This window comes from Puma concolor, chromosome A3, assembly GCF_028749965.1.
Source record: "Puma concolor isolate L17-30 chromosome A3, mPumCon1.1.hap2, whole genome shotgun sequence".
In the NCBI taxonomy this organism is placed as follows: Eukaryota; Metazoa; Chordata; class Mammalia; order Carnivora; family Felidae; genus Puma; species Puma concolor.
This window is the reverse complement of record NC_141669.1, coordinates 66,831,664-66,855,640: the sequence shown is the minus strand read 5'-3', so window position 1 is coordinate 66,855,640 and position 23,977 is coordinate 66,831,664. Positions and strand designations below refer to the sequence as shown.

Sequence of the window (23,977 nt, the reverse complement as noted above, 5' to 3'; positions counted from 1 at the left end):
GGAAATATGTTAAAAAGTACATTAAAAAAAAGGCTTGCCCCTCTACAAAATATCAGCAAATGAGTCAGAATTTAGAATAAATATTTACAAGGGTGCATGGGTGGCTCAGCTGGTTAAGCCTCCAACTCTTAATTTTGGCTCGGGTCATGATCTTGTGGTTCATGAGATCAAGTCCCACGCTGGGCTCTGCGCTGACAATGCAGAGCCTGCTTGGGATTTTCCCCCTTGGTATTCCCGCTGTCTTTCTCTCTGTGTCTCAAAATAAAAATAAACATTAAAAAAGAATAAATGTTGACTGAGTTTTTTTTTTAACTTTATTTTTTTTTAATGTTAATTAATTATTTTGAGAGACAGAGAGTGAGAGAGAGAGAACCCCAAGCAGGCTCTGTTCTGTCTGCACGGAGCCCAATGCAGGGCTCGATCTCACAAAACATGAGATCATGACCTGAGCCAAAATCAAAAGTAGGACGCTTTCCAGACTGGGTCACCCTGGTGCCACATACATAGTTAATTTATTTAAACCGTTCTCTGCTTTAATCAACCTTGGATTTTCTAATATAGGTAATATACTGTCTACTCTTATTCTCGATACTAACTCTAACAACTCTGGGAACAATCTCCTTTTGCTAGGTGTTTATAAATCTCTTCCTCAAGGTGCAATGCTTTTTGCCACATTTTCTGTATCATTCTCTAACACAGACACTCTGAAACAAGGGAAATCATGATTTTATACTGCAGTTAAAATTTTTCAGTATTAATTTCCCTGACATATAAAACACTGAGGGGACATCTTGTTGTAGATTTAATACTTATTGTAGTCTTCAAAAACAGAAACCATAAGCAGGTAAGTAAGAGACCGTACCCTTTTCACACTTGTCTTCTGAAGTATTGGTCAAAAGTGGTGCTGTGAGAACATGCATACAATGGTTGTAGAAGAAATTTAGAAATTCACTTTTTTCAGTTTTCTGAAATATACAGAATTAAAAAAAATACTTTATTATCTTTTAATTAATAAAATGTCTCTAAGAATTAATGCAGGTCATACACAAATAACAGATACTTTAAGATACCCCAAAAGCAGCAAAAAACTAGTTTTATGTTCAACTTGATATTGTGCAGTACTAAAAAATCAAATCTATTTCATATTACTTATTAAATTAAAATGAAAGCCAAGAAAATGATGATAAAAAGTTTATCTGAGGAAAATTATTCAGAAGAATTTTTCTTCAAATACGCTTGTGATCTGCAATGCAATGAAGAATATCTATCAAGCAATGTGGGAGGAGCAACTTAACTGCTTAAACTTTGAAATTCCAGATTTCATAGCATATCCAAATATGAAAAAACACCAAATTGATTTATCAAGCCATCTGAAACAGGGCAGAATTTAGACCTATTTTTTTTAATTAAATTTATTATTTGGAAAATAATGCTTTTGATTTTGGCCACTATTTTTTACACAAATGGTCTCATAAATAAGTCATGATTTAAATACAACATACGTATTCTCTAAATATGAGGGAACTTTATAAAGAAAAAACATCCCAACATTTTGAGACAACTACTAGTATTTTGGAATATTTCTGTAAGTCTTTTTTTAATGACTTCTCTCTTACTACGCGGTTGAGACCATTCAGTACATATTAATTTTTAATATGATTAAATAACACATAACATAAAACTTATCATTTTCGCCAATTTTACTGTTTACAGTTCAGCAGTGCTACATATATACACACTGTTGTATGCTAACTTTGAAGAACTTAAGAGAGGCCAAGGGCCATAAATAGAAAGGCTAAAGTTTTACTAAGGTTTTAGCAGATTACAATCTTGTATTTTGCCAAAAATAAACTGCTACAGGACCGTCACTGCTACTTGAATGCCAAGTGTACAAATACTTGTTTTTCAAAATTGTACAAATTTTAAAATATTTTATATTTACATATAATTTATATGTTTATACATAATTTATTATACATAAAATCATTTAAAACTGACTAGACTAAAACATTTTTATCTCAGAATAATTTCTTACATTAGTTGTAGCCAGCATGTTCTCTGGATCAATTAGAGTACGAAGAAGTCCCATTAACTGAACAGCACCTCCTAGCTCAGGATCAGTATCACAGATCATTTGTTCAATTACTACATTAATGAGAAGGATATCCTGAAAGAAAACATATTTCCATTAGACCTGGTTTGGAGATAAGACAAATATACCAACTGAAAGAATAAAATCAGAATTATACAGAAAAAAACAAAGAATAAACAAACTTTTTAAAGCTTTTACATTCCTAATATTTTGCAAAACATATTTAAACTTTTAGGCACCTAGTATCTTTCAACATTCTATAAACACATGAGTGAAAAAACCTAGTAAAAAAAGCAGAGCACACTACAGCTTATGATAACCTCAGTATAGGGGAAGTGGGAAACAAAACAATTTACCAGTGATTCTTGTTCACTGGAAATTCTAACAGATGCTCATTTTAGGTTTCAGCCTCAGTTATGAGTTTAGAAGTTTAGTAAGACAACATATCTTGTGACCCTAAAACACAGATTGTCTCAGCTTTTTTTTTTTAATTCTTTAACGTTCATTTTTATTTTTGAGGCAGAGAGAGCATCAGTGGAAGAGGGGCAGAGAAAGGGAGACACAATTAGAAGCAAGCTCCAGGCTCTGAGCTGTCAGCACAGAGCCCAATGCAGAGCTTGAAGCCATTAACTGTGAGATCATGACCTGAGCTGAAGTCAGACGCTTAATTGACTGAGCCACCCAGGTGCCCTGATTGTCTCAGCTTCTAACGAGAAAATCCTTTCTGGCAAAAAAAGGGGAAAACAGTACAACTCTCCACAAGAAGCAAGTGGGTGTGCACTGTTACATAATAATCTAAAGCTACACAGATTTGTTGTTACATTAGTTGCATGCTTTGGCATCTAGATTATGAAACTACAAAGCAGCCTGCAGATACAAAATCTGCTTTTGGCATGTATTTTTAAGAAATCTTGGGAATTAAAATACAATACAAAGCGACTGTTCATGTCAAAGAAAAAAGTTTTCACATCAACTCAGTGGATCTGAGAATATGTTTATAACTGGGGGAAGAAAGGTAGTAACTAAAGGAGATGAACTAGGGAACTGCGTGGAATGAAGATGAACTTAAACTGGGAGAATTCTGTAAATAATAAAAAGAAATCTTCAGTATAAAGCACTTTTTGTTATTATTTTGTTTTGCTAGCCCCTCTCAAACTTAATATATTGTGATTTCCAAAAATATTTCCCTGTAAAGTTCCTTAAAATTCCTTAAATTCAGCGAAGAACCAACAAAACCATGTCACAGCAACTGAACTGCTAAAAATTAGAACCCTACCCCTACCATGTTTCAAAATTTGAACACCAATAAATCAATTGTCATGGCATTAGGAACAGAATAAAATCTCTTCAGAGAGTTATTATGAAATAAAATTCACACACCTACATTAATAAATTCAGATCCAAGCCTCATTTCAATTAGAAGGAAAGATTACACATTAATCTGCTGCTCTTATTCTGATATGATCGGCAAAGCATAACTCATGTAAAATATCAAGATACTACAAAAAGGTGTCAGCTAATAAACTTTCTTCAGAACAATGCTATGGTATTTACTTACTTTAAATCTGTCAATATGTACAAATTGGATTCTACCAGTTAATTAGGGCCTCAGATAATTTGCTCAATTATATACAATCTTCTTTCATAAATTCATTCATTTAAAACTTGACACACACAAAAATCATAAATGATGAATTTAAGTTACATCTAAATGAAACCACAGTGGCAAGAAAGACTTCTTATGGTATAGTTCATACACTGAAATGTCATTTTAAAATAGTCTTCAAACTTTCTGCTCTTCTCTCTTACATGCAATGTCTCACAAATCCTGCTTCCATCAATATCAATGCCAAACTCTGAGTCACATAATTTAGTGACTTGTGGAGGTGAAAAAAGCCAATTTATATATTTCATAGAGAAACAGATGGCTATAGAGAACTATAGCCCTTTTAGGAGATAAGAAAAGAACTGCCTTTCTCAAAGGCCTATAAGACCTCCCTGCTAGAGACAGGTATATGCACCACTGAATGCTATCTTCAGAATGTTTTAAGATACTGAAACTTCACCTAGGAAGGGCACAGAGGTCAGTAGATAAATTGCAATCTCTAGGTTTAAAGATTATGCTTGGTGTAAGATCTTCAGAATCCATAAGAAGCAAATAGTTTGGAAGCCTACTAAATAGTTGAGGAAGCTTAACTGTCAAGAAAGCTTTAAAATAAAGAACAGTCCATGACTGTTCAATCTCTTAAGACCACCACTGGGCCAGAGAATTCATACCAACAGAAAGTAAGCTATGAAGATTATACAGATGCTTGGAAGAAAGGCATCCTCTACTGCCCATCCCAGATGTAGCCACAGCTGATCATGTCCTGAGAGAAGAAAGGCTTTGGAAGAAAACAGGCAAGGGAGATTTTTCAGAGACAGCTGGTTTGGTTAAGAAGTCTGAGCTATTGCTATTCTTATTCAACAAATAACTGATGGACCAATGCATCACAGTTGTGAATGAACGACTGCTGTATGTATGTTCTCCCTTTTCCAAACAAAAGCAGTTTAGTTTTGATGTTGGGGGCGATAAATTATCTTTTTGTTTATAGGTCATTGAAACACTAGGAGCCTTATCTGGACCTGAAGGACTATGTAATACCCAAATACTCTGGATGTGGCACTGGACACAAAAGTGAATGGAAACTTGATTTGTCTCCCTTGAGGGAAGGGTGGATGAGGAAAGAAAAATGTATATAAATGTTAGGTAGGTATAGAGGTAGACTGCAGTTGATACTAGGAGATGCCAACTTAGTCTCTACTCTTTGTTTTGTTAGCAGAGCCCAAATTTTGTTCAGAGAGGCAATGTACTTAGCTAAATAAAACACTATTTCCCAGCATCCTTCATTGCCAAGGAAAATTCACTTTTGGCCAAAGAAATCCAAGTAGAATTGCTAACTGGAACCTCCAGGAAAGTGCTTTAAAATGAAACACAAAAGCTATCTAGCCTTCTCCATTACTCTGCCCTCTGCTTTCATATTCTTCTTGCCTGGAGGTGCAATAGTAATCTTACAACCTCAAAGTAACAGACATTAAAACCAGAAAATGAGAATGACCGGCTCAGAAGATGAAAGTGATTGGGCATAACGAGATGGGGATCTAAGGGCATCTTGGAGTTGCTTCTCAACTTATTGTGACATTAACAAAATAAAACCTTTATTAAGTAAAACTATTTTAAGTTGGGTTTTCTTTTTTTGTATGATGAAAACACAACATTTAACATAATATCTACTCTCTTGGCAAAATTTTAAGTATATAATATTCTTTTTTTTTTCAACGTTTTTTTTTTTTTAAATTTTTTATTTTTGGGACAGAGAGAGACAGAGCATGAACGGGGGAGGGGCAGAGAGAGAGGGAGACACAGAATCGGAAGCAGGCTCCAGGCTCTGAGCCATCAGCCCAGAGCCCGATGCGGGGCTCGAACTCACGGACCGCGAGATCGTGACCTGGCTGAAGTCGGAAGCTTAACCGACTGCGCCACCCAGGCGCCCCAAAGTATATAATATTCTTAATTATAGGTACTATGCTGTGCAGTAGGTCTCTGGGACTTACTCATCCTGTATAAATTCTATTCCCTTTGATTAATACCTTCCACATCCACTGGCAAGCACCATTTATAGTCTCTGATTCAAGTTTATTTTTTATTCCTCATACAAGGTGTATCATGTATTTTTCCTTCTGTGTCTGGCTTATTTCACTTGGCAAAGTGTTCACTGGGGTTCATCCAAGTTGTCAAAAATGGCAGGATTTCTTGTTTTTGTTAAAACTGAATAATGTTCAACTGTACATGTATAACAAGTTTTCTTTATCCATTCATCTGCAGATGGACACTTAGGTTGCTTACATATCTTGATTATTGTGAATAGTGCTGCACTGAACATGGGAGTGCAGGTATCTCTTCAAGATCTTTTGGATTTATATACAGAAGCAAGATTGCTCGATCATATAGTAGTCTACTTTGATTTTTAGAGGAACTTCCATACTGTTTTCTGATGGCAGCACCAATATATCCTCATCATCAGTATACAAGAGGGTCCTTTCTCCATATCCTTGTGAAGACTTTTTATCTTTTTATTTTTTGGTAACAGCCATTCTAAAAGATGTATGTGTACTTTGGAGAAATACCTATTCAGCTCTTTTGCCTGTTTTCAAACTGGGTTGATTTTTTCCCTACTGAATTGCTGGAATTCCTTATTCTGAATATTAACATCTCACCAGCAATTGCAAACAAATTCTACACTTTTACTCCCAATCCACATACTATGAAATTGACATCAGAATCTATTTTTTCCATATTGTGTAGCTATTAAAAATAGATATAAACTATAAACTATAAATACAGTTATTCTTAATATTTTGTCTTTTACCTTTTATACTAGGGTTAAAACTGATTTATAGAACACCAATAGAGTATTATTCTGTATTTATCTACATTATTTACCTTCACCAGTGATATTTACACTTTCATATGCTTTCTTGTAGTTGTTTAGTGTTCTTTCTTTCATTTCAACTCCTTTTAGGGGCATCTGGGTGGCTCAATCAGTTAACCATTCAACTCTTGATTTCGGCTCAGGTCACGATCTCACAGTTTGTGAGATCAAGACCCATGTCAAGCTTTGACCTGATAGCACGGACCCTGCTTGGGATTCTCTTCTCTCTCCATCTCTCCCCGCCCCCCACTGGTTGTGTGCATGTGCACTCTCTCTCTCAAATAAACAAAAACTGGGGGAAAAAAAAAGAACTCTCTGTAGCATGTCTTGTAAGGCAGGTCTAGTAATGCCAGGTAAAGTATTCTCAGCAGTTTTTTCTTTCAGCACTTTGAATATATCACCTTACTTTCTCCTGACTTCCATGGTTTTTGCTGAGAAATTTGCTGAGACTTAGGGAGTTTCCTCGAAGTATGTGATTAGAGGTGTTTTTTTGTCTTGCTGCTCCATCACTTTTGACAGTTCTATAGTAACGTGCCTTCGTGAAGACTTCTTTGGGTTGAATCTATTTGAGGACATATAAACTTCATGCACCTGGATGACCGTATCTCTCTCCTGACTTGATGGTATTAGCCATTATTTCTTTAAATATGCTTTCTGCCTTTCTTTTCTCCTTTGAGGTTCCCGTAATGTGTATGCTGTTTTTCTCTATAGTGTCCCACAATTGATACAAGTTTCCTCCACTATTTTTCATTCTTTTTTCTTTTGGTTCTGACTGGATAATTTAAAATGGCTTATCTTTGAGTTGTATGATTTTTGTTATCTGCTTGAGTTGGCTGCTGAAGCTGTTTATTACTTTTTTTCAGTTTAGTCAATGTATTATTCTTCAGCTGTACAATTTCTTTTGCTTTTTTTATAGTTTCTGTCTTTGCTAAACTCTCATTTTGTTCATGTACTGTCTTCCTGATTTCATTTAGTTTTCTGTGTACTCTTACAGCTCACCGAGCTTCTTTATGACAATTATTTTGAATTATTTGTCAGGCAGTTCACAGTTTTCCATTATTCATAACTTTTTTTTGTTTCTTTGGTGGTATCAAGTTTCCCTAATCGCTGTAATCTTGCACTAATGTCTGCCCATCTAAAGAAGTAGTTATTTCTTTCAGTCTTTGCAGACTGGCTTTGGCAGGGAAAGTTCTTCACTAGTCAGCCTAGCCAGAGATTTTGGCTGGGTCAGCTGATGGAGTTCATTACTCGGGTAATGGACCAGTTACTGACATCTGTATGGTAATGTTGAGAGCCCCTGCTCCTTTTCTTTGTTCTTAGCTATTGTGGGGTGATTCTTCAGTAATCTGGGTAGGACATGAAAGAAATGACCTTCATGGGTAATGTTCTGAAAGGCTGGGGATGTCAGACTCTCACTCACTTTGCTCTCCCTTTCCCCAGAGAGGCCCAGAGGATCTCTTCTGGTGCTGTGCTATGTTGAGAAGTGACAATGGTAAAGTGAAACAGTTCTTACTCTTTCCAATGCATCTTTTCTAATTTCCGTGCTCCACTAAAATGCTACAACCTTTAACTTGGACTCTGGAAGTCTCATGGAGGCATTCTTATCTGTTAATGGTTGTTAAACTGGTTTCTGTTGTGGGGATGAGACCTGGAACTTCCTATTCTGTCATCTTGCTGATGCCATTCCTGGTTTTTCTGATATATGAAGCCAAAGCCATTTTTAAGTAATACATTAACTCCTTATCCTCCTCTTCTGTCACAGGTCTCAACATTTCCATCATCACAGAAACTAGAGAGTACTCTTTAAAATGATTATTACAGTTTCATTGTTAAAGAAAAGGAAAAAAACAATCACACTTAGACAAAAAAACAAAAGATGCAGGGGAGAAAATGGCAAAATATGGGAATTTCTTACAATCAAGAATACTAACTGCCACATACAATGAAAAGTCTTAAAACAAGTTGGCTTCTGAATCCTTGTGTCAGATGTGTTTATTTTTTAATGCTACCATGTGTCACTTTAATGAAACAAAAATAATTTATTAAAGAAAACACAGAAGAGACATGAATCCACAAACTTTCCAATTCTGTGATAAGGGCCAGACTTTTGCACTAAAGTTTGCTCTGAAAATAAAAACAAAACCAGACTTCTGCTTTTGGTCAAGATGGAGTGATAGGAACTAAATTTTTGTCTTTTACCTGGAACAACAACAAAAAGCTGGACAAAATATATGAAGCTACAAGTGGTAATAGATCAGGCAGTGAAAGACACTGAGAGGCAGGGGAAAAAAAGCCTTATGATACAGGTTAGGTTCTATTATTATTATTTTATTATATTACGGGATTCTGCCAAACTAAGTAAAAATCAATTTCTATAGTATTAGAATTAACCACAGATTTAGAGATTCTGTCTCACAGAGCAGTATACAACAGCTAGACAGTCTTATTCCAGAGGTATACCCATCTCTGTAAACAATTAAAATTAGTCTACTGCAGTGCATGACTGTATCCACTCAAAAGTAACAGTATCTTTCAGAAACAATGAACAAATAGCTCCTAGGCAAAAGAATGAATGGTTGAACATTCATCAATTAACTAAAAGTATTACCAACATTGTAAGTTGTCTGTAAGGCATGTTTCATTTCTTAATACAATAGAGCAAGCCCTGGTGAACAGAAGGAATAGCTGAATCAAAGGACCCAGTCTCTCTAACTGGGGTATAGCCAATAAGTAGCTATCTAAGTGACCTTATTAACTCTCCCTTATTAACTTTCCCACCAAGGCCCATTATTTCTCCAAAGGCAGAACAAAGGGAACAGAAAATCACTGTAAGCTGGATGACTCTTTCAAAATTCAAGACAGCTAGAGTTGAATTGTCTAGTTTCTGTTTGCTAGAGTTCTTTACTGGCATTAAAATACTGTGAGTACAAATCCATTTTTCCTAAATCTGCTTCTCCAACAATGGCATTTATTAGGCTAGGAAAAAACAAAAAACAAAAAACTCATGCTCAAACAAGTGCAGCAAAATAATGAAGATGTAAAACAAAACAAAAACAAAAACAAAAACAAAAAAAACTACTGGAAAATTCCTTCTTCAAAATCTAAATGATGACCTGATGCACAAATAAACCATTATATAGTAACTCCAGTGAATATGTATCAATCTTGGAGCACCAAAATCTATTCAAGAGAACACCGTCTTAAATTTATAGATACACATTTTTTTTAAATCTGCTCCCCCTTAAACTTACAGTTTTAATTAAGAGGGCCCAGTGACTCCCTCCCATTAAAACCTGCTTATTCCTATGGTCTTTTTTCTTTTCTTTTCTTTTTTATTTTTACTTCTTTTTTTTTTTTTTTTTTTTTTAAATTTTTTTTTTTTTCAACATTTATTTATTTTTGGGACAGAGAGAGACAGAGCATGAACGGGGGAGGGGCAGAGAGAGAGGGAGACACAGAATCGGAAACAGGCTCCAGGCTCCGAGCCATCAGCCCAGAGCCTGACGCGGGGCTCAAACTCACGGACCGCGAGATCGTGACCTGGCTGAAGTCGGACGCTTAACCGACTGCGCCACCCAGGCGCCCCTATTTTTACTTCTTTTTACACTGCCATAGAAGCTTCTGCATTTGTAACCTTCAATTCAGAGTCAGCCTTTAAATGCCACCATCACTGACCTACAATATTCGAAGAAAGGGGTGTAAGTCAGGGGTTGGCAAACTACAAAACTACTTTGCTCGTTGCCTACTTTGAAAATAAATTTTTACAGTAAAACATTTACTAGAATACAGCTATACTATTCGTTTTCAAACCATCTACAGACAGTTCATACTACAACGGCAAGGCTGAGTCTGCAACAGAGCCCATAAGGCCCACCAAGTCATATTTATGTTTTGGCCTTTTAAGAAAATTTTGCTATCCTTCACCTAAAGACCAACATTGAAGTGAATTTAACCAAGGTTTCAGGGAGACTTTTTCAAGGTTTTAATAATTTCTAAATCAAAGTTTTAGAGAAATGATATCCTCATTGGTTTCATTACCACACTTCAACCTCACACTATTCTTAGAAGCACATACTGGTTTTTAAAGTATGATATTGAAATACATTTTATAATCCACGGTATTAGACAGTCACTATCAGCCAAGTAGCAACCATGACAAAGTCAAATAAATATTTTCCACTAGCACTCTCTGGTAAGATAAAAAAATATTAGCATCCATGTATCTTAGATTCCATGAATATAGTAAACAAGAAAAAAAGAATGACAGGAGTGGGAACATTATTCTGAAGTAGAATAAAAATAACTGATGGATATTGTGGAAACATTTTTTTTTTAATGTGAATGTAAGAATTATTAGAAAAAAATGCATGTGAAATTTGTTCTGCAACTTGAAGGCCTGCATGTATTAGAGAAATAATACTTCTTTTAATCCATTCTGACATGTTAGAAGAATGCAAAAATAGCTCTTCATTAAAAAAAAAATATATTGAACAGTTAATTCTAAGACATTAGCTTATGTATTTTTAACTTTATTAAGGCAAATTATATCTCCCAGAATTATTTTAAAGTAAATTCCTCATATATAATTAAGTATTTCAGTATAAATCTTTACAAGATAAGGACTCTTGAGAAGAAAAAAAAAAACTCAATGCTATTATCATACCTAAAAAAATTAACAATATGAATATACTCCTAAGTGAGAAATACAATGCAAATACCTGCCAAAATAAGTGGTTGAATAATAGCTGGATTACTTACCCAGTCATATCCTAAAATAAGTTTTACTAAATGTTTCGGAGGGCATTAACATAAAAATATGTGAAATCTGTGGCAGAATAAAAAGACAGCAATTATCACTAAATCTATCCTTCTAGCTTAGAAATAATGACTATGGTAAAAAATGTTAATTTTCCTGTGTCTCAACACATATTTTAATATGTAATCCAAGTTCTAAAACGAAATCTGCTCCATAATACTGGAAAGAAAAGTTTGAATGCTGTGCATTTATTTTAAAAGGCCATCAAAATATCAACTGCCCACCAAATACACAGTTTAAGTCTTCTCTTTTTAAAGGTTACCAGGAACCCAATGTAGAATTGTAGAATCCTCAATTTTGAAGGAAAAAAAAAAAAGAGAGAAATCTATTCTCTTTTGTGGGCTAACTAAACTATTTGAAGGCAACACATTTTTAAACTGTTAAACTGCTAGATCTCAGAAAATTTGGAGAAATGAAAGACCTTAAAGATTAGGATTCTATCAACATGAAAAACTGAGAAAGGGACTTTTCATAGTTAAAAATCAGTAAGTGCTTCTCTAAGTCTCATCCATCAATTAAATGTAAACAAGGAAGAATTTCTAAAGAAAACAAAAACTTTCAGGGTAAAGAATCCTAAAAATTAGTTTATTATTCTCTTCGTCTGAAGAGATTTTATGATGGATGTCCTTAATCAATGCATATCACTGAGGATGCAGCAATTAAGAGTGTTAATTTCAGAGTTACTTTCTGTAAAGCTGGCACTAAGATACACATACCAATAGTGAGATTATAAACTAATAAACTAGGTATCTGACTTTCTTTAAAGTCAGATTTAACACCTTTTGGGTTTAATAAAAAAAAACCTTAAAATATACTTAAAGATTTTTTCCTCTTTCTTCTACTGCCTAAAACTGTAGCATTAGCTCAAACTGATTCTAAAATAAAATGACTTTAAAAAGAAATACCCTGGAAATATCTAACAAAGAATGTAAAAATCTAAGGAGAAATTAAAAGATTAAACACAAAACAGCAACTGTATTTTAATTCAAAAGTAACTCATGCAATGAGAAATCATACAATGGGAATCAAAATCTTCTTTAAGAAGGAACATAATTATATTCATTTTCTTCTTAATACTAAAACATATTTGATATGAGAAAGACTACTTTAAATTATAGTTCTATGTTCATTTCGTTCTTAAACAGTTTAAAGGGAAAGTTTAAGTATTTCCATAGTGGGAAAACACATTGGTCTCATTAAACATTCATTCACATGGAAAAAAAAAAAGACACATTTAAACAAGGGAAAACAATTTGCTAGTTTTACCATGTAAGTGTCTGAGCTAAAGGTTTGAAATTATACCTCATTAGCACTTGAACTTTTTTAAATAATTCGATTCTGTTGTAATATATTTATCTCAATACGAGTTTGAATACAGTTTGTAAAATAAATCAAATGCCACATATTCTGGGCTTGCTAATGTCACAAATGATCAGAAATCTACTATTTTGCTTCACTGAAGATTAAGACTGTAGTTAAACCTTTTCTCTCAATAGTATGCCAACACTACTCTACAGGTAATTCACATATAATCACAGCATTATTACTTACATCATCACTCTGCTGGGCTTCTTGCATTACAAATTCTCGGACCATAGATGGACTAAACTCTACTAGATAAGAAAATATATCTGTAGCTGCTGATCTAACTTGCAAATCATCCATGCCCTAATAAAAGGAAAATTAGGTTACTTAGAGACTGTTAACAAAAACTGTGCTGTGTTCCTTTTCTTTCCCAAATCTATACACACCAACTTTTTGGAATTAGACATTGGACTGGATTCAAAATGTATAATCTCTCCATCCTATACTTCCTTTTATTTTACAAATATAAAAAACTTTTAAGCAGCTCAATGATTAGTTTGTGCCAGTTTTTACCACCACGAAGATAAATATTCAGGGAATTTAAATGTAAGAATCAACATGGGATTATAAAGAAATACTTTATAAATACTGTACAGACATTTTTTTTGATTTAAATATATGCAAAATGTGAATGATGTTACCTGGTTAAGACTCTATAACTTTCCAGAATCCATCTTTGGTCCTGGATTTATTTGCCAGTTACTCCTTAGTAACTGATTCTTTTATGACTCTCCTAATAGAGGATGCTTTTGAAAATACTGGGTATTTTCACTCTTTTTCCACAACTTAGTTTTCTAAGGTACTGATCCATAACATGAAGGATATATGACTCGTAAGTTACAAAATCTTCCAAGTGATTCTGAACATATTCCCTAACTCAGCAGTTCTCCAAGTGCTGTCCAGGGAATCCTGGTGAGGTGTCCAACACCCTTTTCAGGAACCACATGAAATTAAAAACTATTTTCATAATAAATAATCCTAGGGCATTATCAGCCCTTTTCACTCTCAGCATAACACAAGTATAGTGGGGTTTTCCAGAGGCTATAAGACATATGATATCACAACAAATTAAATGCAGAAGTTGCTATGAGAATCTCGCTGTCTTCTATTAAACCAAATGTTAAAGAGATTGCCAAAAAAAAAAAAAAAAAAAAAAAAAAAAAAAAATGAAATGCCACTCTTCCACTAAAATTTTTTGTTCTAAAAAATTATTTTTATAAGTTATATTATTTATGTTTATCATTTTAAAATGAAATAATAAATATTTTTAATTTTTCATACACTACCAATGGATAAAAATCATAAACAGATATATATGAGAACCACTGCCCTAACCCATATTGCAGAATGAGCTGCCTTGGTCCAGTCTGCCCTTACTCTACTCTCACTGGTCTAAAAAGGAAAGACATTTTAAAAATTTCTATAAAACATACTTAATATTGCTACAGAAGAGAATAGTCTTGAAAACACACGTGGGATTTTAATTCACTTGAAGCCATATTATATCCAAGTGCTTACATATTAATATTACAAATTCAAGTTAATAAAAATCTGAAGATGGAACACATTTGTAGTAATTCACTATCAAGTGAATCATAACCTAAACTATACAATTCAATATGCATTAGTATAATAAATACTTTCACATATGTAATATAAAGGTATGAGAAATTCACAACTTCAAAAACATGAAAAGAAGTTGGATAATTACCATTACAATTTCAAGAGCAGGCAGAATCCCCAATTTTGCCAAAGTTTTGAAAAATGCATCCCTGTTTTGAGGTTGTAATGTCTGAGAAAATGCACAAAATTCCTTGAAAAAATTAACCTGCAACGTTAGAAAGTATAGTGAGAAGTTGACACACATAACAGCAAACTTGGGCTCACTTTAATGTGATATACCATAGCATGATATGCCCTTCTGAAGGACCTTGCCTCTTCAGGGTATCTTGGCCCCTCAAAACCTGTAAAGAACATCTTAAAAACTAGCATCCCACTAAAACTAAACTTCGCATTATTTCCACAAAATGAACGATGAACTCTCCCAAGGCATACAGTGTACATGTTGTATGTGGAGTCTCAGAGTGAATATACATATAGTATTTTCAATTCATGATTCAGTTGTAAAAATGTCATGTAAGGTATGTATTTTGAATTAGAGCATGTATTTTTGTAGAAACATGCTATATAAAATAAATGGTAGCTGGGTTCTCAGACAGCTCTCAAAAGTACAATTTCATTTATAAGAACTGGAAAGGACATTAAAAGATTCCCGAGTTTAAAGGCCTAATTTTATAAATGAGAAAACTGAGTAGGCTATTACCTACACCAAGATGACTTGGCTAATTTAAACCTGTAATCTCTCATTACTTTTTAAAACCCAAGTACCTGATTATAATGTTTAAAGAAAATGACAAACTGCTGGTAAGTAGCAATCATTATTCTCTTCCTCCAAAGCATGGTTCGTATCTCAGAAAATACATACATTCAAAAGAAAAAAACATTTCCAAGAACCAAATTACTTATCATTCATGTATTCAAGAAGTACTGTCCTTACCTTTTGTTTTTTGAAAAGAGCCGTTCTATAATGTATCTACAACCATAAAAATGTATGAGTTTGTAGTTGTGTCCTAACATAAACCCCATATCTAATTTGGGGATTTTTAAGCACATGAATTCCCTCACTGGAGGAAAAAAACACACATCAAAATACTTTAGGAAACTGGCAAATATACAAAACAATAAGTTTGAGAAACTTTGAGAGTAATCATTTTATAGAATAAATGTGTACTTTTCATCTTAATTATAAAAAATTCTCTCTTAACAAATTCAATATTAAAAGTTGTATTAGCCAAGAGTAAGTGCACTTCAAAGGTTTGAATTTAGGGGCGCCTGGGTGGCTCAGTTGGTTTAAGTGTCCAACTTTGGCTCAGGTCATGATCTAATCGTTCACAAGTTGGAGCCCTGCATCAAGCTCTGTGTTGATAGCACAGTGCCTGCTTAGGATTCTTACTCTCTCCCTCTCTGCCCCTCCCCCACTCACACTTTCTCTCTCAAAATAAATAAACTTAAAAAAAAAAATAAAGGTTTGAATTTCAAGAATAAATAACTTACCAATTCACGCCGTTTATCATCATCTGTAGCCTCATCCGTTAATTGTGCAAAAACTTCCGACAGAAACTTCTCATCTTCCTACACAAGAAGAAATAATTACTATGAAAGTCTAACAAAAGTATAAAGTTATACTCACTTACATGATTTACACAAATTATAATAAAAGTAGCTGAAAACCTAATAGTTTCATCATAAACCTTAAAATTCCAGGGCATATTCATGTTATAGTTTTCAACCCTGATTATACCATTTATTATTAGTTATACATACACTAATACCTCATTTAACCAGAAACCTCAGCTATGAAGAATCCTTTGGAGACCAAAAATAACCAGTTGTTCTAGGTAATGCATGAAAACTCACTTTTTTAGTTTAGTTTAGTTTTTTAAAATATTTATTTATCTTTGAGAGACTGAGCATGAACGGGGGAGGGATAGAGAAAGAGGGGGGATAGAACCCCATGTGGAGCTCAAACTCATTAACCATTAGATCATGATGTGAGGCAAAGTTGGATACTTAACCGACTGAGCCACCCAGGTGCCCCAAAACTCATGCATTTTAACTGAGAGAAACTGTAGGTCCTTCTCAGGGTCTATCTATTTATTTATTCTTAATTTAAATGTAATTCAAACACGTTTGAAGAGTTCATTGTCGGTCCACTGCAGATTAGAAAAATGAATTACAAATACGGCACAGGGACAACAGTAAAGAGACAGAATTCTGGCAGCAGTAAGACTGGACTACAAAACCTTTTAAAACACAAGAACTCATGATATATAATTTAGGGTTATTTGGGGTACAGGCTTATATTTTCTTGTGGTCCCCAAGGACACAGTGAAATGATAAAGCACTACAATAATTGCTTTTCACACTGATGACTCTGAGGTATTAAAAGGCAGATATATGTTAATTTCTCTAAGCACTGTTTACAAGGACAAACAAAAATACAGTATAGTACATACTGTATAATCTTATTTTTAATATAAATTTGTGTCTAAAGTCTAAAAGGGAGAAACATTAAAATGTTAATTGTGATTATCTTTTGGTGATAGATTATGAGCAATTTTTTTGCTTATCTTTATTTTCTAGTTTTCCACAATAAGAGTGGACTATTAAATTACTAAGGAAAAAAATGACATGAATATTGAAATCCACTTTGTGGAGATCCATCAAGATCTGCTAAAAAATATTGTGCTTTTAAATTTCACTTATTTTTAAAATTCACTTTTATGAAATACAATTTGTATTAACTTTAATTAAAGTAGCATGTTCTTAGAATTTTTGACTTATTGGTTGACAAAAAATTCAAATTATAACATGTTAAGGATGTACCTTAAATACCCGCCTTTTTGCTTGGATTATCTGTGAAGCAGTTTCAATCTCTCAAATAAGTTTAAAAAAAATAAGATAAAGCATATATAAAAAAATGAATGAAGACTACTAGATACAATCACAGAAGATGTAACATACTCTCCCACTAACCATCCATCAGTGTTACTTAAAGAATACTGAGAGACAAACCCATTCATTAGTCTGACTCAGAATGGTGTTTGTTTTGTTCTCTATTTTGCTGACTTCTAGACCTTATATACTATGGCCTGACTCATCTATTTCTGAGAGAATTCAACTGCATATGCAATCTTATACTTATCCCTCAAATCACTTTTTCTAAATACTTTTTATCTCAACATTTTAGGTTTTGGTGAATACACATTTACCTCCACTTAAACCTTTTATAATTTTTTTTTCTTCTTGCATCTTTCTCAGATTAAATCCTCCTTTCTTCTCTAAGGATCTTTAACTTTTTAAAGAATATTTTCATAAGAAAATAGTTCCATTTCTTTGATAAATGCAATTTCTTACATGATTCATTATTTGTGTGCTGAAAGCTAGAATTGCATAATGTATTTTGGAGGGAATTTCAAGTATTAGCGTCTGCTAGGAGAATGTTTTCTAATTCCTGGTATATATATTTTTTCTGATTTCTAATCTTATTCTTGTAATACTCTACAAAAGCACTCTGTTCAGTGCACTAGTAAAAAAGCAATTAATTGACAGCTTAAAGTGCTTCATAAATATAACTGTAATGTCTCCCCCTAAATACCTGGTTCTCCAATTAAACTAGTCTCTTTAGATCACTTCAGTTCTTCTTTTTCACAAAGGCCTTTGTTTAAAAAAAAATTTTTTTAAGTTTATTTTTAGAGAGAGAGCAAGCAGGATAGGGGCAGAAAGAGAGGGAGAGAGAGAATCCCAAGCAGGCTCTGCAATGTGTGGAGCCCAAAGCAGGGCTCAAACCCACGAACCATGAGATCATGATCTGAGCAGAAACCAAGAGTCTGAAGTTTAACCGAATGATCTACCCAGGCACCCCGAAAAGCCTTTGTAACTATTTTCAGTCAAATTGTGTGTGGCTGTCTTTTTGAATTACACAACAAAACCTTATGGGGAAAAAGGGGGCCTTTTTTAAAAAAGTGAATCAAACTTTTCTTTGAATTAAACAGGCACGTGCTCAAAACTCCCAAATCCCGGGGGCACCTGGCTGGCTCAGCTGGTAGAGTATGCAACTCTTAATCCTGGGGTCGTGAGTTTGAGCCCACATTGGGTGTAGAGTTTACTTTAAAAAACAAAAAACCCAAACCCAGAACCCATCCACCATTACTAGACTCATGTAAAGACAGAAAGTTGGAATTAGATCAGACTTTAAGAGATTACAGAGATTGCCTAGTCCAATTTTAAATTTCAAAAGACTGATGCCCAAAGAGTGGACATTATCTAAAGGGCTAGTGACAGAGATGGATTTAGAATCCAGGTCACGGGGGCGCCCAGATGGCTCAGTCGGTTAAGCGGCCGACTTAGGCTCAGGTCATGATCTCACAGCCTGTGAGTTTGAGCCCGGTGTCGGGCTCTGTGCTGACAGCTCACAGCCTGGAGCCTGCTTCGGATTCTGTGTCCCCCGCTCTCTGCCCCTTGCCCACTAGTGCTGTTTCTCAAAAACAAATAAACATTTAAAAAAAATTATTAGAATCCAGGTCACCTGCACGATCTGGTTTTTGTTACTCTCACCATGTAAAATAGACTACAGGACAGATTTCTAACTAGTTCAAAGTAATGAAACAAACCAAAGTAAAACACACACACAAACTAGACTACGCCAAATCTAGTAAGATAAAATGTAATATGTTAAATTCTTACATGAATCCAAAAACTTCTGAAACAAAATGAAGAACCGAATTATTGTAAATTTTTCCTTAAAGGCATGAAGAGATTTTACCATATCTCCTTAGTAAGTGGGATGAAAGTTTAGAAATTTCTTTTTTAGTAAGCTGAAATCCACAAAATATGTTAAACAAGAAATAAAACCACTGATTTTACTGGGTTTGTGTTCAGCTCAATTCTTATTTATGGAATAGTGGAGATAACATGTAATGTATTAAAATGTCAACATTTGAGATACCTATCCTCAATCATTTCTAGTGAAGGAAGTTAAAACTTCTTGTTTTGAAAAGGACTTTAATCTGTAGCTGTGTGAAAATAACCTCACTTTATTGGTTTTAGGGATTTAATTCATAAAAAACATTTTTAAGTATAAATTTCAATTCTGGGCACACGGGATTTTGATATGCAATTAGCTAGAAAATTCAGGTTAACTAAACTCTTATGCCCTAATCAAGCTTTAGAGAATCTCAACATGTATTAAAGTACATACCAGGAGCCAGTGACCACAGTAAGTGCTTTCATGTAATTTCTCAGTTAATTACCCTAATTTAGGCTAGGAGTTATGTTATGTACCTTTGCACTAACTCATTTTGGTCCAGATAGATACAATCTTTACATTTGCACTTGCTTATGTAACTCATACAACAGTAGGCCAATACTCATTTAAGAAGCTATAGATACATATCCTAGTTAGCTAGAAGGGTATCTGGAAACATCTAATACTTAGCCAAAAAATTTCTACATGGAAACCTCAGAGTTGGGCTTTAGGAAATGAGCCTTTAGAGGTCACTCACCATAATCATAATTCTTTTCTTTTCACATACTGTTGAGAACAGAAAACAGAATTCAGCATCACTGCTGAAATGAAGAGATAACTAAGTGCTAAACCTTAGATATGCAACAGGTAGTTCACAGTATCTACTTCATAAATGTATCTCACAGACCAGAAATGAGTAAGACTTTCTTTTCTTAAAGCTATGCTTGATTTACATAATTATAGCCTTTACAAATAGATCTATGAGAAAATATATAAACTGACATAAAGAGTTCAAATACTTACAGATTAGTTTGCATAATTTTTAAGCATATAAGGCATTTATGATTTATTATTATGGATTTGGAACCCCTTCTGATGTCAAAGCAGTCATTTGAAAGCTTCTGCACTTAAGCTTCTGTCACTGGGTTCTTTTCTTTACATCAGCTATATTGACTGTAGGTCTATTTCCAAACTCCTGAGACTGTAACTGTTTTTCTGTCAGCAAGTGAAATGGCACCCTGAATTGTATAGTACAAATGGTTTTAAAAAGCAGGTCTCATGTATAACAAATGGAACCCGATGCATAAGTCTGTTTTCCCTTATACTTATTACTGTGGAATAAGGAAAACTGCTAGGTGAAAGCATGATCTAAAGAAGTAAACCCTATACAAAAAGTAAAGTAACAACAGAAAGATGAATGATGACTGTTAACATCATAAAACGGAATCTCACAACTAAGAGCTAAGTACTAAGTCAGAAACTCTCAACTGTTTGTCTCTGGATCTCTTAAACTCTTAAACCTTATGGAGTACCCCAGAGAGTTTTATTATGTGGATTATGTTTGGCAATACTGACAACAAAAACGGAGACATTTAAAAACATTTACTAATTTGTTTTAAAAATAAGATATAAGTTTATGTAAATATATTTATGAAAAATTTTATAAATTTAGAAAAAAGAGTGGCTCTGTTTTACATTTTTGCAAATCTCTGTAATGTTTGGCTTAATAGAAGAAAACTACATTCTCACATCTTCTTTGACATTCAATCTGTTGCAATACAATATTATGAAGTACAAGAAGAAAATACAGCCTCACACTGACAAGTTGGAAAGGGAAAAACCCCACAGAACTCTGAAAGGGCTTTAGGAGCCCCTAGAACACACTTGAGAACCACTACTACACTATGTATATAGAAGCTGCTCAAGGGGCGCCTGGGTGGCGCAGTCGGTTAAGCGTCCGACTTCAGCCAGGTCACGATCTCGCGGTCCGTGAGTTCGAGCCCCGCGTTGGGCTCTGGGCTGATGGCTCGGAGCCTGGAGCCTGTTTCCGATTCTGTGTCTCCCTCTCTCTGCCCCTCCCCCGTTCATGCTCTGTCTCTCTCTGTCCCAAAAACAATAAATAAACGTTAAAAAAAAAAAAAAAAAAAAAAGAAGCTGCTCAAGAAACTTATTCAGCGATATGGACATAACAAAGACAGTAATGTAGGAAACTGTGGGTATAGTATACTACCACAAGTAAAGGAAAATCTTCAAATTCCTCCTTATTACACTGTTAGCGTATAAAGGATTAACATACTAAACATGGTATAAACTATTTTACAACTCAAGGAGACAGATTAAAACCAACCTCACACAGCAAATAATCTAGTTATCATTTCCTGAAAATTAACAAATGTTAATTTAGATGTGCTGACTACACATTTGAATTATTTGGAAAACTTTAAGCACACACATTCATATGTACTATCCCTCCAATAATAACTAGATCTCACAAAATGGACTAAAAATAATCTTAGAAACAGCTGCTTTGGTTTGGGATGATAAAAAAGTTCTGGAAATGGACAATGGTGATGGTTGCATAACACTGAGAAGGTACTTAATGCTATGAACAGTATACATAAAAAAAGGTTAAAATGATGAATATTTTGTCATATATATTTTACAATTTTCTAAATGCATGCAAAGATGAAGTTAAAAAAATTTACATGATAGGACACTTAAAAATTTAAAAGGTCACATTATGAAAGGATTCTTTCCTTTGGGGCACCTAGGTGGCTCAGTTGGTTAAGCATCCAACTCTTGATTTTGGCTCAGGTTGTGATCACATGGTTTGTGAGACTGAGCCCCACGACAGGCTCTGTGATGACAGTGCAGAGCCTGCTTGGGATATTCTCTCTCTCTGCCCCTCTCTCCACTAGTAAACGCACTCCCTCTCAAAATAAAAAATACTTAAAAAAAAAAAAATGAGATAAAGCTCTATTTTCTATGCTCAATAGTACATTTAAAGTAAACTAAAGAAAACTTTCAAAAAGGAATGAACACCAGCTTTAACTATTAAGGAGAATACCTAAAATAATATAAGAACACTTTAGTTTACTTACCTGCAACATGCTGACTATCTCAACTTTGTTGAAGAAAATAAAAGATGTAAGAGTAGAAAGAAAATTCTCTTCAAAAACGGATGGTGTAGGCAAAATGATGTCCTGAATGTACTGTACCCTGTAAGTCTGATGTATTTTTTGCCTTAATTCAGAGTCTGTTATTGGTATAACTTCCTTAAACTTTGCAGTTTTGGTCAAGAATTCTCTATGCCTTTTTGGCTGAGCCAAAGCAGGGTCATATTCAAGGCATCCCACGACATCCATGATACACTCATCAGAAAACATTACTTCAAACAATGTTGCCTTATTTAGGAATAAGATTCCTCTAATAATTTCATACAAATGATGTAAGCCTTCAGTGTTTTCTAGATTCTCACAAGCTTGGAACAGCTGCAGTAGTTTTTTAATATAGCCTTCGTTTTCCAAGGCCAGAGCCAGCTTTTCCCTACGGATAGGTGAGGAGAGAACTGAGGTAACTAAGTCAGCAATCTCTTCAAGTTTATTGAGTTCACATGTGGGCAGGTCAATCAGATGACTGGTTTCAGGCATTTCTTCAAATCGTTCTTCTTCTGATTCATCAATGAGGTCCTGTGTGACTTCCACTGATGGATCCTTACCTTGAACCTAAAAACATCCAAGTACAGCTGGTTACCTTAAAATACAAAAGAATTCAAATTTTGGAAATCAAATCACTGACCACTGGATTTAAGTAAAAAATACCTTGCAAAGAAACATTATTAGCCACATAATCACTGTTAATTAAAAATTAAGTCCACGGGTACGTGGGTGGCTCAATTGGTTAAGTGTCCAACTTCGGCCCAGGTCATGATCTCATGGTCCATAAGTTTGAGTCTGCATCGAGTTCTAGCAGACAGCTGAGCCTGGAGCCTGCTTTGGATTCTGGTCTCCCTCTCTGCCCCTTCCCTGCTTGCCCACTCTCTCTCTCTCTCTTTCAAAAATAAACATTATAAAAAAAAAAAAAAAGAAAGAAAGAAAGTGAAGTCTAGAGGGGGAAAACACACCCAGTTTAGAGTCAATTATTGGAAGAGTCTCAATTTCACCTCTAAATTTCCCAACTTATAACTTGAGGTTAATTAACTCTGACCCCTGACAATATACTTATTTCAGCTAATATTACACTGATTTATTTGAGGTTATGTAATAACCATGTACAGTTTAATAACTTCCCTACATCTACTAATTTTGAATTCTGCTGAAGGTTAACTCTTCTGTGGGGCCCCCAAATTAGGGACGGCTCTTAATGCACCATCCCATTGGCCTGACAAAACACTATTAAGTTTAAACCAAACTAAAACCCAACTTCTTGGATATTCAAGAGTGAGAAGATTTCCTCAAATTACTTTTGAAATTCACTTTTGAAAAAATACTTGCTTTTGCTAAGAGCCTGAAATTGTTTTAAAAAACAAAGAATACTGGGGCACTTGAGTGGCTCAGTCGGTTAAGCGTCCTACTTCAGCTCAGGTCATGATCTCACAGCTTGTGGGTTCGAGCCACGCAACCGGCTCTGTGCTGACAGCTCAGAGCCTGGAGATTGCTTTGTATTCTGTGTCTCCCTCTCTCTCTGCTCCTTCCCTGCTTGCACTGTCTCTCTCAAAATTAAATAAACATAAAAAAAAATAATAAAAAATTTTTAAAAGTTAAAAACAGATTTTTTTTTTAATTGGCATTTATTTAACATCTGTGATAAAAGCCTCCAAGTTCTAGTATCTAGAAAACACAATGAATAAACAACTGTTTTATGAT

The 23,977-nt window shown here is 34.4% G+C and overlaps 1 protein-coding gene and 1 long non-coding RNA gene across 6 annotated transcripts in view; one reads left to right on the top strand and one right to left on the bottom strand.

Moving 5' to 3' along the window:
• PPP4R3B (protein phosphatase 4 regulatory subunit 3B) overlaps positions 1-23,977 on the bottom strand; it is a 64,133-nt gene that overhangs the window by 20,923 nt on the left and 19,233 nt on the right. For 2 of the 5 annotated variants that reach the window (XM_086701071.1, XM_025931981.2), the window contains exons 4-9: positions 22,214-22,837; positions 15,860-15,937; positions 14,457-14,573; positions 12,932-13,048; positions 2,036-2,167; positions 863-965 (exon numbers count right to left, since the gene is read on the bottom strand). In XM_086701071.1, coding sequence (XP_086557197.1) covers positions 863-965; positions 2,036-2,167; positions 12,932-13,048; positions 14,457-14,573; positions 15,860-15,937; positions 22,214-22,837 — 1,171 coding nt within the window. Of the gene's footprint in view, positions 1-862; positions 966-2,035; positions 2,168-12,931; positions 13,049-14,456; positions 14,574-15,859; positions 15,938-22,213; positions 22,866-23,977 lie in introns of all 5 variants that reach the window. The other 3 variants (XM_086701074.1, XM_086701072.1, XM_086701073.1) reach the window with 3 other exon arrangements.
• LOC147582519 (uncharacterized) lies at positions 5,476-8,634 on the top strand. The gene is made up of 2 exons (XR_015249222.1): positions 5,476-8,056; positions 8,327-8,634. It is a non-coding gene; the product is annotated as an uncharacterized LOC147582519 (long non-coding RNA).